The sequence below is a fragment of the Aulostomus chinensis genome, chromosome 6, assembly GCF_037954235.1.
Source record: "Aulostomus chinensis isolate RoL2024-O1b breed Wild chromosome 6, RoL_Achi_v1.0, whole genome shotgun sequence".
Lineage (NCBI taxonomy): Eukaryota > Metazoa > Chordata > Actinopteri > Syngnathiformes > Aulostomidae > Aulostomus > Aulostomus chinensis.
In genome coordinates this window covers 510,001-527,500 of record NC_141325.1, presented here as the reverse complement: position 1 = coordinate 527,500, position 17,500 = coordinate 510,001, and the positions used below count along the sequence as shown (strand labels likewise).

The 17,500-nt window shown below is 47.2% G+C and overlaps 2 protein-coding genes across 2 annotated transcripts in view; both read right to left on the bottom strand.

The window, feature by feature from the left end:
- Window positions 1-4,374, bottom strand: part of dok2 (docking protein 2) — a 10,483-nt gene extending 6,109 nt beyond the window's left edge. The window contains exons 1-6 of the mRNA XM_086205606.1: window positions 4,124-4,374; window positions 3,654-3,791; window positions 2,638-2,805; window positions 2,299-2,404; window positions 947-1,116; window positions 601-849 (exon numbers count right to left, since the gene is read on the bottom strand). Coding sequence (XP_086061732.1) covers window positions 601-849; window positions 947-1,116; window positions 2,299-2,404; window positions 2,638-2,805; window positions 3,654-3,791; window positions 4,124-4,183 — 891 coding nt within the window. The 5' untranslated portion in view covers window positions 4,184-4,374. The remainder of the gene's footprint in view (window positions 1-600; window positions 850-946; window positions 1,117-2,298; window positions 2,405-2,637; window positions 2,806-3,653; window positions 3,792-4,123) is intronic.
- A 1,741-nt stretch (window positions 4,375-6,115) lies between these two features.
- LOC147259576 (bile salt-activated lipase-like) lies at window positions 6,116-14,763 on the bottom strand. Its single transcript, XM_086205236.1, has 12 exons — window positions 14,707-14,763; window positions 14,262-14,409; window positions 13,743-13,862; window positions 13,395-13,592; window positions 11,760-11,890; window positions 11,370-11,477; window positions 9,586-9,709; window positions 8,787-8,973; window positions 7,540-7,743; window positions 6,934-7,131; window positions 6,740-6,847; window positions 6,116-6,352 (listed from the first exon to the last, which is right to left on the bottom strand). The coding sequence occupies exons 1-12, from the start codon at window positions 14,761-14,763 to the stop codon at window positions 6,265-6,267; spliced, it is 1,671 nt and encodes a 556-aa protein (XP_086061362.1). The 3' UTR covers window positions 6,116-6,264.
- Between the last annotated feature and the right edge of the window lie 2,737 nt (window positions 14,764-17,500).

The following is a 17,500-nucleotide window of genomic DNA, read 5'->3' as shown; positions in this document are numbered from 1 at the left end:
GATTGTGCTGATATTACTCACCAGCTGGGGGAGCTGCTGCTGCTGCTGTTGTTGTTTATGTTGTTGTGGAACAGCATTGTTGTCTAAATATTTGGTTCTGTTGACCCAAGTTCCAGTGGAGCTTTGGAGGTGCTGCGTCAAATCACTGCGCCCAGTCAGGAAAGTAGTTCCGGCTACGTGTCTGATTCTACCTCTACAACGTCTCCTCATGTTAAACTGGTGTTCATCACCAAGGTTACACTCAACCCTCCTGATATTAATGCAGGCAGAGACGGAGCTACGCTAACACTTCCCACCCACTACCAGTCACTGTGATATGCTAACACTTCCCACCTACTACCAGTCACTGTGCTACGCTAACACTTCCCACCTACTACCAGTCACTGTGCTATGCTAACACTTCCCACCCACTACCAGTCATTCTGCTACGCTAACACTTCCCACCCACTACCAGTCACTGTGCTATGCTAACACTTCCCACTTCCCACACAGGGTTGTGTGAAGTGTTAGCATAGCACAGTGACAGTGATTGTGTGATGATGGACAATAAGAGACCATTGCCACCACCCTTGGCTTCTCTGTATGAAGATGTGAGCTGACCTGGGCATCAGGTGGTTGAGGTGCCATGTTCTGGGCCAATGGCGGCGTGACGAGCAATGGGGGTGGATTGGGGGACATCTCTGGATTCACTGGCCCCCTGCTGAAGGTCTGCCTCTGAGGGACTGAGATCCGCTGCAAGTTGATGGCATCTTCAACAGCCTGGAAGAGGAGGTTCCCCTGTTTGGTGTCGAACTCAAAGCTCCCCTCACCAGACTGACACCTTCGGCCCGCCTCGAAGGAGAAGGTAGTCTGAGGAGACCCAAGTCAGACATCAATACAGACACTTAAACTAACAAAGTGCGTGCGTGCGTGCGTGCGTGCGTGCGTGCGTGCGTGCACGTGAGACCTTGTCTCGCCCAAAGCGCCGCAGGTATCTGTACGGCCAGGTCAACAGGATGTCTCCTGTCTTGTCTAGCAGATGAAGAGCATCCACACCAGCTCGCAGGACAGTGTCTCCCTTTAACCTGCAGCGACCGGCCACCTCCGTTCTCCGAACACACACTCTGAAGTCCCGAACTAAAACATAGTAATAGTAGTACAACAACAACAGCAGTATTACTCTTTCATGGAAGACAGCAGTCCTGGACTTCCCTTCTCAAGGGACACACACACAACTGAGATCAAGATTGTCCAACAACCCCAAAACTCTCTTTGCATAATGTGTGAACACAATCGAAGGCAGGAGTTACAGGAGCAGCTGGAGCTCTGGACTTGTGATAATCAACAATCAACACACACAAAAAATGTGTGTGTTGCGAGTTGTGTTATAGATTGTTGTTGTGTGATATTGTTTGCAGTGGCATATTATCGATCGTAGATCGTTTCTTTTGACGTGTTATTGATTGTTGTCGCATGTTACTGGTTGTTGCTGTTTGTCGTTGTTTGTAGTTGGAGTTAGCAGTGAGGATGATAATGCTGTAACTGTCTTGAGTCTCTGTGTGTGTCCTTGAAGACAGCAGCTTCCTGTTCTTAAAGAGGAAGCTGCTACTGTGCAGATAAACCTGAGGCCGCCTGCGCTGCTGGACACTGCGTTGCTGCAACGCGCTGCAACATGATCAACCCTAACAGGATGTGAAGCAACTGCAAGTTTCCACGACAAAAGATCATGAGTGTTTGTGAGCTGAAACTGTTAACTAAAGTAAACGAGACGATTCACTACATGGGTGTGGATGTGGGACCGTTCAGGGCCCCGACTGAAGAGGTCTGTCGTTGAACTTTCCTGGGAACATGAAGACCTGCACGTGGACACCAGACCTGGTGGTTCCAAGGTCCCAGCGCTATTGCAGCTTCATGTGAACATCTGTCAACCAAACCTCACTTCCTCTCACGCGTGCCCTCTACCCATTGCACATTATCATCATCACTGTTAAATTTAGCATCCTGCGGTGGTGACACACAAACAGTCACACACACACACACACACACACACACACACACACACACACACACCACCAACACAACGCACACATGCATGCACCAACACACACACAGCCCTTCACTTCACAGGAGGATTTCACCAAGCTTCATTTCCTTCTTTGTTCATCTCAGTTCAAGTACACCAAGAAAGTTACTGTTCACTTCATCTCTCTCTTTTAAAGGAAGGTTTTCATCATAGTTGTGTCAGGTTTTCTGTCTCTAGAGTTCTGCCTCAGATGGTGGACAGACAGGTAGAACAGGTGGACAGACAGACAGGTATACCTTTGTCTCTGCCGCTGTACAGAGAGTTATCCTCCATGCCTTCTTCACCCTCCTGGTTTCCTCTCTGCAGGCTGCCTCGTTTCATGCCATGCTCTGCCCAGCTCACCTACACACACACACACACACACACACACACACACACACACACACACACACACACACACACACACACACACACACACACATTTTCTCTCACATATTCAATGAAAGCAACTGCCATCACTCCAGCAGATCATAGCTTTCCAACAGAGGTGTGTGTGTGTGTGTGTGTGCGTGTGTGTGTGTGTGTGTGTGTGTGTGTGTGTGTGTGTGTGTGTGTGTGCGTGTGCGTGCACCTACAGGAAATGCAATCTGACACAGTTTGTGTGTCCAGTCATCCAGATGTTGTCGGTCAGCTGCAAATACATATATTTTCTCTGTGGTTTCGATGAGGAAGGGTCCAGTGTCTCTGGGACAACCGTCCATGCTCATCTCCGTCACCCGGATACAGTCAGCCAGCCGGATCACCTGGGAGACGACACCAGCTGTTACCACTATGGCAACAGAGCCAGCTTGACCATAGGCTGTAGTGAATCGCATGATCTCGAAGGAAAGACAGATGACAGCAGAAGACCTTTGGTGATGTCCAGCTTTTGATAGGGTGAAGCTCAGTGCTCCACCCTCACTCCGTTACTTCTGTCCTGCCATTTTTAGATGCCTGGTCCAGCATCACTCAGCTGATGCTCTGATGTTCTCATCTTCTCTAACCTGCTCATCACTTTTTTTCTATCAAAATTAAAATGTTTTGTCATAATCTTGGAACTTAGAGGGTTAATATTTTTTGACTGAGATGAAACTAAACAGCAAACAATAATTAGTTGGTTAAATTATTCATTTAAAGGCCAGATGAATGATGCTGTGCATGAGTCAGTTTTGGCGTGTTTGAATGCTTGTGGAATGTGTTGCAACAAGGTGTGATGTCTAGTTCGCCAGCACAAGGTCAGCTTGCGCAGCTGCACCAGCTGAAGTCACAGGACGATACTGCTCAATAGGATGAGAGGGTCATCAGTGGAGACAGGCTTCCCATCGCCTGGACATCTTCCTTCTTTTCTTATTCTTCAGTACACTTTCATGGTGACAATGTTGGTCTGTCATGCTAACTGGAACTGATCCAGGACAACAGCTACGTGACTGACAAATGAAGATATTAATCAGCAGACGATGTAGAAAAATGTTATATTAAAAGAAATAAAAAGCGGTCATGAGGAAGTTTGATGGACCGAGACCCCAAGAAACCACCTGCTACGTCTGGTCAATGGAAAGAGAACACAAGGCTGAAGTAGAGGAGACCAGAGAGAGAGTCCAGTGGGTTCTACCTTCTTGTTCTCCTGCTGTTTGCGTAGACTCTTGTCACTCTTCTCCACCTGTCCTCCATCTTTCCACTCATAGAGCTCTAGTCTTGAGATGGAGCAGGAACTCTCCCGGTACAGGACGCACCAGACCCGCTTCCACTTCTGCACAGGGACAGATCATGATGACGGACACTTTGACCAGCTTCAAACTGCAGTTTGAGCGTCTCGCTTCTGTATGCATGTTGAGACAATGCTTGTCAAAGATAATTGCTGGTCCTCTGACTACATGCGATTTGTATCTGAGGAACTTCCTCCTCTTTAGGTCTTGCCAGCCTCGTGACCCAATCCCAGGTAAGTGGATGGATGGACGTTCTTAAAAGGATCATTGTCACATGACCCATTAAGAACCACAGTGTAACTGCCTAGAGTATGAGCCTAAATGTTCCATTCCTCAAGTCAACTGCCTTTGGCTTTAGCTAGCAGGCTGTTGGTACCTTTCCAAACCTCTGTTGCTGCAGGTACAGCGTCCCCTGTTTCCTGATGTCCTCCTCCATCGTCCAGCTCCTCCTCTAAAGTGCTCCTCTTCTTTTCAAGGACTTCCTGTTGTCTTTCTGTTCCTCTCTGTTTTGTCTAGTTTGAGGAATTTCAAATGTCTTTATCCCCTCCTCTGGTCTCTTTCACCTCCATCTGTCTCCTGCCGTCCCAAGTGTCTCTGCTCTCTTCTGTCCTTCCTCTCTGTGGTATCACTCTGATGCAGCAGACGTTGAGTGTGTCATAGCTGCTTCCTGTCTTCACACTTTACTGCTGCAACATGTGATGCAGAACTCAACCCCCCGCATCAGCGACCGTCATGACACACTTACGTTCTACTGCATGTCTACATCCTGTCTTTACCCGTCTTGACCTATTCTCAATTTCATTCAGAAAATATATTGTCTGCTCCCTTGTGGCCATGTTGAGATAACATTGTGAAACAAGTGGTCAACAACACAACTTAAGGTGATGACTCCACAGTAGCAATCATGTGTGCTGGCTGGCCAGGAACTCCGACCACTTCCGTCCACTCAAATGAACCTCAAGTCCAATGTTCAACGTTGTCTTGTAGCTCTGTTCTCTATTCCATCAAGTCCTAAGTGCCAAGTGACTGTGGTGGGAAGTAATCAAGTCTCCACTCTGAAATCAGTTAAATATTTCTTAAAAAGTTGAGTTTTGGTGTTTATTTCAAAGAAATGATGGATTAAAAATGTGTGGTAAGAGACTTCCGGTATGGCGGTGTACTAGATGGACGCACGCTTCCCTCCACCCTTTGCCCAGAAAAACAATGAAAGACTTGAAAGCCGACTTCTCCTACAGATTTGACGGCGTACTGGCTGCATTTGAGGGAATGAGAAATGAAGTCGGAGAATGCATAGAGTGTATTGTAAATGCTGAGACACGCACTGAGGACACTGAAGACACGGCTGCCAGCCAACTGCTTAGGCTGGCCCTTAGATCTGCTGCTATAGGCTCAGACTGCTGGGATCTCCCATGATGCACTGGGCTTCTCTCTCCTCCTGCTGTCCTCAGACGTGTTACTAACTCCTCTTCTTCTCCCCTCATCCCAGATCCTGGTGCTGCTGGAGGAGGCTCCAGACCTGAAGAGGCTCCAGGTCTGACTAACTGGAGGAATTGACAGCTGAACAACGGAGTAAAGCTTGAAAGGAAGCCCAAACACAGAGGGGCTTGCTTTAATTGGCTCATGAGAATATACATTACACCAGAAAAACTGAACAAACTTAATGTGCAGATCCCTGACATCTGCAATAGAGGTGGAGGACATAAGGGTACATGATTCCATTATCTATGGTCATGTCCAAAAATAAAGCAATTTTTGGAAAAGGTTAGAGTAATAATACAGGAAGTTATTTTCCAATTAGACTAGTGATGAACCCGACCCCCCCAACTATCTTAAGAGTGATAAGATAGTTGATTATTAGTCCCAAGACTGGAAGACTCAGCATTACACCAGCAGAGCGGGTGGTCAAGACAGAAACATGCAAGTAAACATGGAAACAAGCAGTGTGCAATGGGAAAAAAGAAACAAATATCTACATATAAACATATATATGTACGCATGACATGTATGCCATCACTGGCCACATTTAAGTTGTTTTGGCCACACTCCCCCAGTGATGCCTCGTGTCTTCTGTGTTGACCTCTGACCCTTTGCTGGTCTTGTGCATCCAGTTAGGCTTCCATCTATTGGGTTCGAAACCCAGACAGTTGTGTTCCTTTGAGGTTTTATTGCATCAGTGACCTCATTCTTTCATGCATCAGCAACGCTGGTGAATGTTGACGTGTCAACCCACAGACTTCCACCTGCTAATATGCTGCCACCTACTGGTTTGAAGTGCAGGCTGATCACATCAACTACAAATTGACTCTTTAAAAACAGTTTTTTTGTTCAATTTAATACCAACCTACTTTACATAAATATAATCCATCAGTTGACTTCTACCTTGCTGTGTCTCGTCTTGAGAGAAATAAAAGCGACTGAGCAGACTTCCATTTTCTTTATTAGCAGAAGACACAAATAAAATTCCTCTCCGTCCTCTTCAGTCTCCCTCTACATGGTTAAATAATCACAGAGATGATCTCACACGTCTTCCTCCCGTCTCCTTACAGACGGCAGGCTGCTGTAGGTGTTGGTCCAGTAGGTGACATAGTTGAGTCTCAGGTCGTAGCTGAAGCAACAGTCAGAATCAGTTAGTGTCTGTGAACCATTGTCTGTCCCTGTCTATATGCAGTGCCAATGAATGACGGACAGCTGACAGGACCAATAAACTCAAGCAAAACCATCTACAGTCGAACTGGATGGACAAACATCCCCATACTTTAGGGTGGAACAAGGTTACAGTAGAGCACAAAAACAGTATAGCAGAAGACAGTAGAATCCTGTATGAGCCAATAGAGTAGGCAGGTAGAAGAGGCCAGTAGGGGCCAGTAAAGGACAGTGGAAGGCTCTAGAGGACAGTAGGGAGCAAGAGAGGACAGTAAAGGACACTTGGAGCCAGGCTTAGGGTGAGAAGCCAGCGGAGAGAAGTCGAAGCCATTAAAAAACAGTAGAGTACCTGACTGACAACTTGCTCATCTTGTGATTGATGGTCAAGTAGGGTTGGTGGTGTTTGGTGAACGGCGGCCAAGGAACTGGGACTTTGCTGTCACCTTTACTGGGATCACTGGAAAGAAGGCCAGTTCACACCAGTTTACAGGGGCATTACATACCGAGCTGAGTGTTTGCATGTTGGGAGAACTGGGAACTTACCCAGTCTTGGCAAAGTTAGTCCAGTATGCAATCATGTAGCTGGACAGGTCTCTGTGTCGGGGGAAGTAGACCAGTGGGGTGGCAAAGGGTTTACCAAACAGATACTGCAGGTCCTCGGCATGCTCCGCCTCAACCCAACGAGGGAATCCTGGGATACGAGTCTTCATGTCGAATAGGTAGGAATAAGTATGGACTCCACTGGGGGACAAACCACAGAGGACACTTGCTGATTGTGGCCATGCTAACAGATGGACTGCTTGATTCCAGAGCAAACTACCTGAAGATTCTGTTCCAGTATTGTTTGAGATGTTCATGTTCTCCTAACAATGACTTGTAGTGCCAACAGCAAGTTAACTTGATGTTTTCATTGAAATGTTGGATAATGCTAACTAGTATGCGTTGGAATGCTAAAACGCTACTCTTAAGAGTGGAATGTGGTAAATGTGATTGCTGATCACTGGAATTTTTCTTCTTTGAGCTATTGATGTGATGTGAGAGGTTACAGAGATTTGTTTGGTCATTTGTGGGTCAAGACCACCAGTTCTTTGACAGCCTGCCAACCAGCACTCTAGACTTGTGTTGGTGTCAAAGGGGTTCAGAGCTGACCTTGTGTGGTTGGCGTGGAGCTGGAGAGCGATCTGAGTTGGAACCAGGAACAGGAAGTCTGTCTCGATGTCCGCCACAGTTTTCTTCATCACTGCCTGCTCTGGTGCCGAGCCCCAGTGTGCAGAATAGACACTGTAGGCCATCCCAACAGCCGCATTCCCCTTCTCCTTCGTCAAGCCAGCCAGCAGACCCTTCACCTGTTCGCTGATATGCCAGAAACACCTTTGAGGGTCTTCATCCCAACACATGACCATGAGAAAATGTCTATAGGCTGTCTCTGGACCAGTTAACCGGGCTGGCCAGCTGGAATGTTGCAGACATCCTAGGGCGTGTCTACAACATTCCAGCTGGTAAACCGCCCATAGAGAATGATTTCATCATCCTGAGAGTGTGAGGACCAATGATCGTCCTTTGAGGATTTTAGTGGTGACAAAAATGAGAAGTGCCTGCAAGCTTGAAAACAATGACTGCTGATGCAGAGCTGAGCTTATCTCCTGAAATAGTTTCTCAGAGTTGGACAAAATTACATCTTTAAGAAGAACAAAGACCAGCCCTGGAAGCTCTTCTTGATGGAAACCCCGTTCCCAGGTGTCCTGCCAAAGTGATTCTTTGCCAAAAAGTGATTCCTGTCTGTTGAAGCCTCACAGCCTGTTAAAGCTAAATTGGCCAATCTTTAATTCCAGTCTACTTTTCAAATATAGGTCTAGACAAAGATTAGGTTCACCAAACATTTATGATATGTTTTGTAAGAACTCTTGAATACTCAATTCTGGTTGGTCAACTCAGCAGTGCTTATTCCTTTTGAGACCTCCACTTTTGCCAGGGACAGGATAGCAACAGCTCTACCTGTGCAGTAGCTCTACCTGTACAGCAGCTTCCCTTCAGTGGCTGCTAGAGCCAGAGCTCCACCAACTCTCCAAAGGGAAGACAGAAAGAAGCCAGTGTTACTCGCCTTTTACCAGACTAATTTACCATTGAGTCATTTGATCCAAAGTTTAGATGTGGAACCAGGAGACAGTGACATGTCAGGTTAGCAAAATAAACAAAGTGCATCCTCATATTTAAGATTTGGGATCTATGAAATACTATTTAAATTGGAACAGCTTACAACTAGCTTACTGTTGGCTTCCCACTTGTAGTGGCGCAGAGCAGACTATTGTTTCCCTCTCAACACTGAACATTCCATCTGGACAGCCAGGTAATGATCCAGTCCACTCTATTTCAAAATAAAGGCGTAAATTACTCACACAGTGGTGTTAGCCTTTTTCTGGTTGATGGAAGGAACATCCACACCAGCAAAAATGTGTCCATCCATGCTGTTGACCCCAGCCAGATAGTCAAACTGAGCAGCATTGTGAAACAGCTGACTTGGCTCCTCGGGTACAAAATCACCGTCAATCACGGGAGCGAGTTCAAGAAGATCCATGATGACCCCTGTAGAGACAACAGTAGCTGAACAGAGACTTTGACAGGAAGTGACAAACTAATAAATTCTGTGACAGTCTGGTTTAAGATGGTAAAGGAGAGAATCTTCATGCTTATGCTCCCTAGTGCTCAAGGCGAATAAATGCATTTTTTTCCCAGAGATGCTAATTAGCTGAGAGGATAATTTATTTCTGTGTTTAAATTTGCAGGTGGAAGACTGCAGAGATGGCTGCAGGGTTTACATAAGTTTGTTAGCTCACTCCTAGCCCGTTAGCTCACTCCCAGTCCGTTAGCACACGCCTAGCCCATTAGCATACACCTAGCCGGTTAGCACACTCCTTGCCCGTTAGCTCACTCCTAGCCCGTTAGCTTATTTTTCTAGCACACTGTCCATGAACTCTCTGAATTTGTAGCAAAAGTTACATTTTTCAAAATGCATCCTAGTACATGTTTGTCTACAGGACTTACTTGAAGCACTAGCCAGACACTAACACTGACACAGATGAAGAGCAGTGAGTTATAGGGCTGAACGGTAACCAAGGTCATGAAGACTCATTTGTCATCCACTCTTGAGGATGTTGCTCTGGTGGCTGGTGAGTTCACAGGTCCAGGTTTGCTCACCCTTGCCCAGAAGTTGCAGCACATCAATTTTTCCTGCCATGGTGACGCCAACGGGGTCGGTCATCTTCAGACACGTCAGCATGTCATCCTCGTTGCTTCTCCAACAGCCAACCTTGCGAGCGATCTGCAGGATGAAAAAAAGTATTTTAATTAGCACTAATCATATTTTTAATCAAAGAACAATTTCCTGCCATGGGCAACCAGTTATATACGTCAAGTAGCATTGAAGGTTCAATCACACCGATGTGACACAAAGGTTACAGACACATAAAATTGGAGTCAAAATGTTGATCTCAGGTGAGAAATTCCTGTGGTACTGCTTCAAACTTCCTGTAGCCGATCAGGTCAGAACTGCGCTCAGAAAACAAGTGGATTACAAACTTGCAGTTTTTTGTAATGGCAACAGACCGGACAAATCACAAACCCATTCTTTGTTCACTCCACCTTCATGTTGACCTTATTTCAGCATTATTTTGATCTGTTTATTAAATCAGCCAAATCTGTCTTTGAAGCACCAGTCCTCCACACACAGTTCCTGATGATATCACCAGACTCGCATAGCTGTCCGATTTCTTTCGATCTTAACACCACGTAGATAATCCATTAAAATGAGCTTGTCACAACAACAGAAAATTAATGAAAGTATAATTGATTATATGTATATAATTAAAGTATAAAAATAGTGCCAATTTCCCCACTGAGGGATGAATAAATGTTTATCTTATCTTAACAAAAATTAAGACATCAATGTGTATGAAGGGGATGATGTTAAATATACCATACTTTAACACACTTTTACTTACTTCCATATGGAATGCCAAGATGGCCACTGAGGACAGGCATGGTTTTGTTACCTGTCCTGTATTTCAACATTTTACCAGTTCTCTCTGATGCATTTAAATAAAAAAGTGTCAATGCAAAGACATCCTTGAATCAAAACCAAAAGGATCTTTCAAGAGGAAAACTGTCAACCATCACCTGGTTGGATGAGAACCGTGGAAGCAGCTGGAGGACCACTGGCCTGGCCCCAGCCTAGCTTAAGACTTCTTAACTTGATCTTCACTAAAACAACTGAGCGAGTAAAAAAAAAAAAGTACAATTAAAAAACAGAACTTTCTGTCCACAAAATGATTTAAGTTTTATTAACAATTAAACAACAAATAACACCTTTCTAGCCAGTAGAGTTGCAAGATGTAATGGGAGACCAGTCAACATATTTTTTATGAAAGATGTTGACCAAAGTGAGACTGACGGTCATTAGCCAGTTATGCGATTAAGGCCAAGGATTTCTTTGGCTAGCATATCTCTTCCACAAAAACCACAGTTCTGTCCTTTCACCCACCAATAACATGTGGACAACTTATGAAGTCGAGCTAATTCATTTTCTCAACACTGGATGATGAAAATTCTAAATCCAATTCTTGTGCATGCGACCAGGTCTCCAATTACAGACCAAATCCCAGACTTCCACTCTCCTGTGTTGCTCTGTTGGTGCTCAGTGATCGGCTACTCTAGTCTGGGTTTGATCCCGATCACACCAGACTCTTCCAGTCTGAACCACTCAAATGTGGTTCATCTAAGTGGCATCGCCACATGTAACGGTCCAAGATGGTGAGCAGCTGTGTGATGATGTCATGAACTGAGCCACAACAGCATTTGGTCGGACATATCTGGGACAACGTGTGGCAGCATGAGAAACCTCTGGCTGACAACAACAGTGGTGATGAGAGCAGCGTTACGCTCCGCTGTCACTCAAACGGAAGTTAGGAACAAAGCTGGTTCACCTTCTTGGTGAGGGCCATGGGCTCCCTCTGAAGAGCCCAGGGGCTGAGGGCCACGCCGCACTGCGTTATCGCTCTACGGAAGAGTCCTTTACTGTAGGGTGACAGCATCTGAGGACACAGACAGCAGGTCAAAGGTCAAAATGGAGAGATTCACAGCAGATTTGAAGCTCAGGTGAGGTGAATGTCTGCTCAGGAGCAGTGGTGAGAAAGACAGCGTCAAACCATCAACTTTCTGATGACTTGACGCTGTTCTACCTCCTGAGTCCCGCCAGTAGGACCAAACCCAGTGTGACCCGTGACTTGTTTTACTTTTTATCCTGTTGTGAGTAAAGAGTCTAAGGCTAGAGACAAGAACACAATCTTTCTGTTGGCAGTGTTTTGACCTCTGACCTGGAAGCTCACGCTGGCAGCTCCAGCTGACTGGCCAAAGATGGTGATGTTGTCAGGGTTTCCTCCAAACGCCTCAATGTTCCTGCGAACCCAGGAGATGGCGGCGTGCTGATCCCACAGCCCGTAATTACCTGGGAGGGGATGCCACCAGGTAAGAGCGATGAAGAAGCGATCAGAATGAGTCAGCTGAAATATCATCAGCGAAATCCACAAAATGCTTTGCTATAAGTCAAATACATTTGTGCTGATTATTTGAGAGTTCTGTTTGCTGTTGAATGGCGTCTTGAGGGTTGGGGCTTATACTGACAGACGTAAGACACATCTCTAGTGGTCTGTGTGGACTGGAGTGACAGCTTGACCTGAGACTGATTCCATCCTGCAGGACATCGTAAACGTGATGACATTTAGCAGCTGAGCTAACAGCCACCATTTATCAACCAGCACTGATAAGACCACAGGCCTTTCACTGGTGCCGCTCACTAGCATGCTGGGAAACCACCAGCTGGCAGCAAACATCCCGCCACCTGTGCTGAGGCCCTAACCTAGCAGCTGCTGCTCAGTCTGCTGGTTCAGGGGCTCCTGGACCCTTGAGGTCATGAGGTGGCTCAGGAGTTGTTGTTGGTCTAAATGTGTTTATTCTTTATTTTGATTATTCTTTGAGGAGAAGTTGAACATTCACTGAAGCCCCCGTATGTGGGGGCTGGTGTTCAGGACAAAGGTGCCAGCGAGCTAAAAGCTTAATGTTCTCAGCAGTTGAAGGTTCTAGAAACAGCTCAGTCCAACTGTCCTGCAAACGACAGGGATCTCGAGTGCAACTGATATTAGCTTGTTACCTCTGCCGGCTCATGTAGCGGTTAGCTGACACAGATGCTATCAGTATTTATGAATAATTTTAAACATATTTATTAATTTATTTTTCTTTGAAGGTGATCACCAGAATGAAAGTGGCAAATGGTGAAAAGAAACAAATTCCTGAGTCACGAGCAGCCCGGTGGAGCAGTGGTCCTCCCTGTGGCCCCCATCAAGAAGGTTGTGGGTGGAGCCCCGGCTGCAGCACGGGGTCTTTCTGGGTGAGTCTCCATGTTCTCCCTGTTCCTGCTGGGTTCTCTCTGGTACTCCAGCTTCCTCCACAGTCCAAAGACATCAAGAGGGACCAGGTTAATCCAGACTCTAAATTGACCGTAGGCGTGGCTGGGAGAGCCAATGGTTGTCTGTCTCTATGTGCTGGCCCTGCCATGGACTGGTGACCTGTCCAGGGGGAAGGCTGCTGGGATAGGCTCCACCCCCACCACCCTCAACAGGAGAAGAGGGAGAACATGGAGGGATGGATGGATGGATGGATAGAAGGTGGATTGGTGAATGGGTTAATGGATGGATGGATGGATGGATGGATGGGTGGATGGAAATTACTGAGTCAGCCCTTGGTTCAGGGGTTCTCAAAGTGGGGTCAGGAGACCCTGCAGGGTCCCTGATGGCCCCCTGGGGGTTCTAAGGGCAGTGAGGAGTCATCCTGGAGACTCCTGCTGAGCAGCATGTCGGCTTATCAAGGGTCAACATGGCGTTTTTTACTGATGGTGAAAAAAACCCCCACTGAAATCAATCAAACCTGAAGATGAATAATCAATGTGATCCAACCTGGCAGGCGGGCATCACCAGTGCTGAGAAAGCCCATGGCGCCAACCCGGTAGTTCACGGTGACAATGATGACTCCGCCTCTGTCCGCCATCTCCTTCCCGTCATAGAGAGAATCACCAAGGATCGCCACATCATTGGACGCCCCCAACAGGAACGCTCCTCCGAAAAGATAAACCATCACCGGGAGGTTGGTGGACACTGAGACAGACAGAAACAGGAAGTGTATGGGCATCTTTTCAATATAAAAACTTTATTCGACTTGTGTTTAAACCTGACTTCTGATTTGAGCTCAGAAGGTCACTGTGGTGTAGACAGCCAGACGAACAGGTTCTGTTATAACTCACGTACATGAGCGGCGCTGAGGAACAAAGATGTTCAGGTAGAGGCAGTCCTCGCTCCCCTGGGTCTTGGTCTGCAGCAGCGTCACCTGCAGGCAGCGTTCCCGGTACTCAGTGGCCTTCAGCACGCCTGCAGCACGAGACACCAGCGCGTCTTTAGGTTGACGACCTACTCGGTTTGCTTGATGGTTTGCCTGCATTCAGTCCGGTATTTCTTCAGCCTCATGTTAATAAGGGGGTGTGGCTGCACTATTCACACAAAACACTGAAGAGAGGCTCCGCCCCCTCATCAACATGAAGGAAGAAATATAGGAATACATTTTTAAAAGACCATGGATAAATATTGAAATAATGAATAAATCAATACAAGATACAGAGTGATTTATGTTTCTGTGCACATCTGCATTCAAATGGACCTGCAGATTTGTTATTCAGTTCCTCATCCGGTTCTTATTTTTTCAGTTATTGATGGTTCTGACGTATTTTGTCTTCCACATTTAGACAGGAAACACGGGTGATTCGATGTTACCGCTCCATCCAGGATGACGTTTTGGTTTCTCCCATCTTCCTGGGACATCTGCAAAGGGAACTCCTTTGAAGACGTCTACGGTCCTGAACAGACCCATCCTGTGGCTCTGCCCCTGGACCAGCCCCCCCTCTGTCTGGACCACACCCAGCTAAACGCACACATACGCACAGGGGTCACTTTTAGCTGGGATCACCTTTGACATGACTTTTTTTGCCTTCTCACTGGTGTTATTTTGAAGTGTTTCACACTTCAGTGCAAATTTAATCATTTTTAATCGTTCGAAAACATCAAGTTATTCCAAAGTTTCAAGATAAAACAAAGAAATTAGACAAAAACCCCTGAAAACATTCAACATGGATTCTTTGGATTTATTTTGTCCATGTTGATGAGAAAAATCATGCTCTCTGTCATCGTCACAGTGGCAATGGAGCCATGCTTCACCCACCTTTGCAGCAGAGAGCAGGTGGAGGCCGACGGCGAACAGCAATGACAGCAGCAGCATGGTGGCGCATCCATGTGAGCCCTCCCACCTGTGGCGACAACGTTTATACACTGGTGGGTGGGGCCTCTTATCTCCTGCAGGCACACAGCCATCAACACATCGCTCCAGCCACCTACAAACCGCCGCCGCTCACCTCCTCCTCCTCATTTCTTGACCTTTGCCCGCTTCCTCTGGACAACAATGTCCACTTTACCAGCAACACGTCTGCATGCCCTCACATCACGGAAACACATCACTGCATATGTGTGTGTGCGTGTGCATGCGTGTGTGTGCGTGTGTGTATGTGTGTGCGTGCGTGTGTGTGTGTATGTGTGTGCGTGCATGTGTGTGTATGTGTGTGCGTGTGTGTGTATGTGTGTGCGTGCGTGCGTGCGTGTGTGTATGTGTGTGCGTGCATGTGTGTGTATGTGTGTGCGTACGTGTGTATGTGTGTGCGTGCGTGCGTGTATGTGTGTGCGTGTGTGTGTGCGTGTGCGCGTGTGTGTATGTGTGCATGCGTGCGTGTGTGTCTGCATGCGTGTGTGTATGTGTGTGTGTGTGCATGTGTGTCTGCATGCGTGTGTGTATGTGTGTGTGTGTGCATGTGTGTGTGTGTGTGCGTGTGCGCGTGTGTGTGTGTGCGTGAGGTGAGGTGTGGGTCAGGGAGGACGGGCGCTCTGTTAGAAGTCATCAATCACAGCTGAAGAAGCATCAAATGTTGATGTGCAATTATCACTGTTTCTTCGCCAGATGGTTCCTCGCAGTGCGAGTGATGACATCATTGTGGTTAACATTTTCAAATCTGACCCGAAAGTTGCCCAATGTATTTATCAGCAGAGTGAGAACAGACACAGCTGCTGCTGCGGCGCTGATACCATAGACATGCACCCTGGATGCCACATAGGCTGTGTTGACTTGTTGTTTTGATATGCCAGTGCCATGGATGGAAGCGGGGGGGCCGGGGAGGCTGCAGCGCCCTCAGGTGGCGAGAGGTTGAACAAGCAATGCAAAAAAATGATTACTCTCTTGTTACACTGTTTACATCCCAAGAACCCACTGACTTGTCCTTATACAAACAGAAACTTGCTTCCTTCACCTCATGCTTACAGTCCGCTAAGAAAGCCTTCTATCAGAACAAGATCTGTGCCACTTCTGATTCCAGAAAACTGTTTATGGCGTTTAACTCCTTGCTTTCTCCTCCAGTTGCTCAGCCTTCCACTGCGCTGACTTCAGACATGTTTGCCTCCTTTTTTACTGAAAAGGTTGCTGCAATCAGCAACCAGTTCTCTGAGCCTGACCAGTCCAGTCAGCACCAACCTGCCACTGCTGCTTCACTCTTCTCCTTTGCTCCCCCGAGCCAAGATGAAGTCTCCAGACTTCTCCTGAGCTCAAAACCTACAACTTGTCCCTCGATCCAATACCCACCAGCATCCTGCAGACCATTTTGCCCACTATCAAACCTGCAGTCACACACATTGTCAATTCCTCCCTGGAAACAGCATTTTCCCTGCTACTTTTAAGCAGGAGGTCACCCCACTGCTCAAAAAGCCTCATCTCAACCCCGCCCAGGTTGAAAACTACAGGCCAGTATCACTTCTGCCATTCCTGTCAAAAATACTGGAGCGCTCAGTATTTAACCAGGTCTCTGAACATCTGCGGAACAACAACCAATTGACTCTTTTCAGTCTGGCTTCAGGTGTGACCACTCCACTGAGACTGCACTCCTGTCAGTCCCTGAGTCACTGAGACGAGCTCGAGCTGCTGGTCAGTGCTCTGTCCTACTTCTGCTGGACCTGTCTGCTGCCTTCGACACGGTGAACCATCACATTCTCCTCTCCACACTCTCTGAGCTCGGCATATCTGGTTCTGCCTTGTTGTGGTTCAAGTCCTACCTCACAGGCAGATCCTTCAGAGTGTCATGGCGAGGAAAGGTGTCTCGGTCACATGGCCTATTGACTGGGGTTCCTCAGGGGTCAGTGCTTGGTCCCCTTCTCTTCTCTCTGTACACCACCTCACTTGGTGCAGTGATCCGCTCCCATGGCTTCTCCTACCACTGTTATGCTGACGACACTCAGCTTCTCCTCTCTTTCCCACCTGATGACAGAACGGTCTCAGGTCGTATATCAGCGTGTCTGGCTGATATCTCCACATGGATGAAGGAACGCCACCTTCAGCAGAATCTCTCTAAGACCGAACTTATGGTCTTTCCAGCTTGTCCATCTGTTCAGCCTCAGGTCAGTGTCCAACTTGACTCGAGCCTACTTGTGCCCACAAACTCAGCCAGAAACCTGGGTGTCATGATTGATGACCAGCTGACCTTTAAGGTTCATGTGGCCTCAGTTTCTCGGTCTTGCCGTTATGGCCTTTACAACATCAGGAAGATCAGACCCTTCCTGACCCAACAGACCACACAGCTTCTGGTTCAGGCTCTTGTCATCTCACGCATTGACTACTGCACCTCTCTTCTGGCAGGCCTCCCTGCAGGCTCATTCAAGCCTCTGCAGATGATCCAGAATGCAGCAGCACGTCTGGTCTTCAACCAGCCCAAAAGGGCACATGTCACCCCGCTGCTGGTTTCTCTTCACTGGCTTCCAGTGGCAGCCAGGATCAAATTCAAGGCACTTCTCTTGGCTTACAAAACAATCCCAAGAACGGCTCCAGCCTACCTGGAATCCCTGATCCAGGTCTACTCTCCTTCTCGTCCACTACGCTCTGCATGCCAAAGACGCCTGGTGCTTCCAGCCCAGCGCTGCTCCAA

What these genes read in the sequence shown, in the direction of transcription:
- LOC147259576 (XM_086205236.1), bottom strand. Translation starts at nt 14,763, where the DNA reads ATGCTGCTGCTGTCATTGCTGTTCGCCGTCGGCCTCCACCTGCTCTCT. An exon ending in CTGCCAGCGTGAGCTTCCAG is followed by an intron (nt 11,478 to 11,759) that starts GTCAGAGGTCAA and finishes CTGTGTCCTCAG; the next exon opens with ATGCTGTCACCCTACAGTAA. An exon ending in ATGAGCAAGTTGTCAGTCAG is followed by an intron (nt 6,353 to 6,739) that starts GTACTCTACTGT and finishes CTGTTGCTTCAG; the next exon opens with CTACGACCTGAGACTCAACT.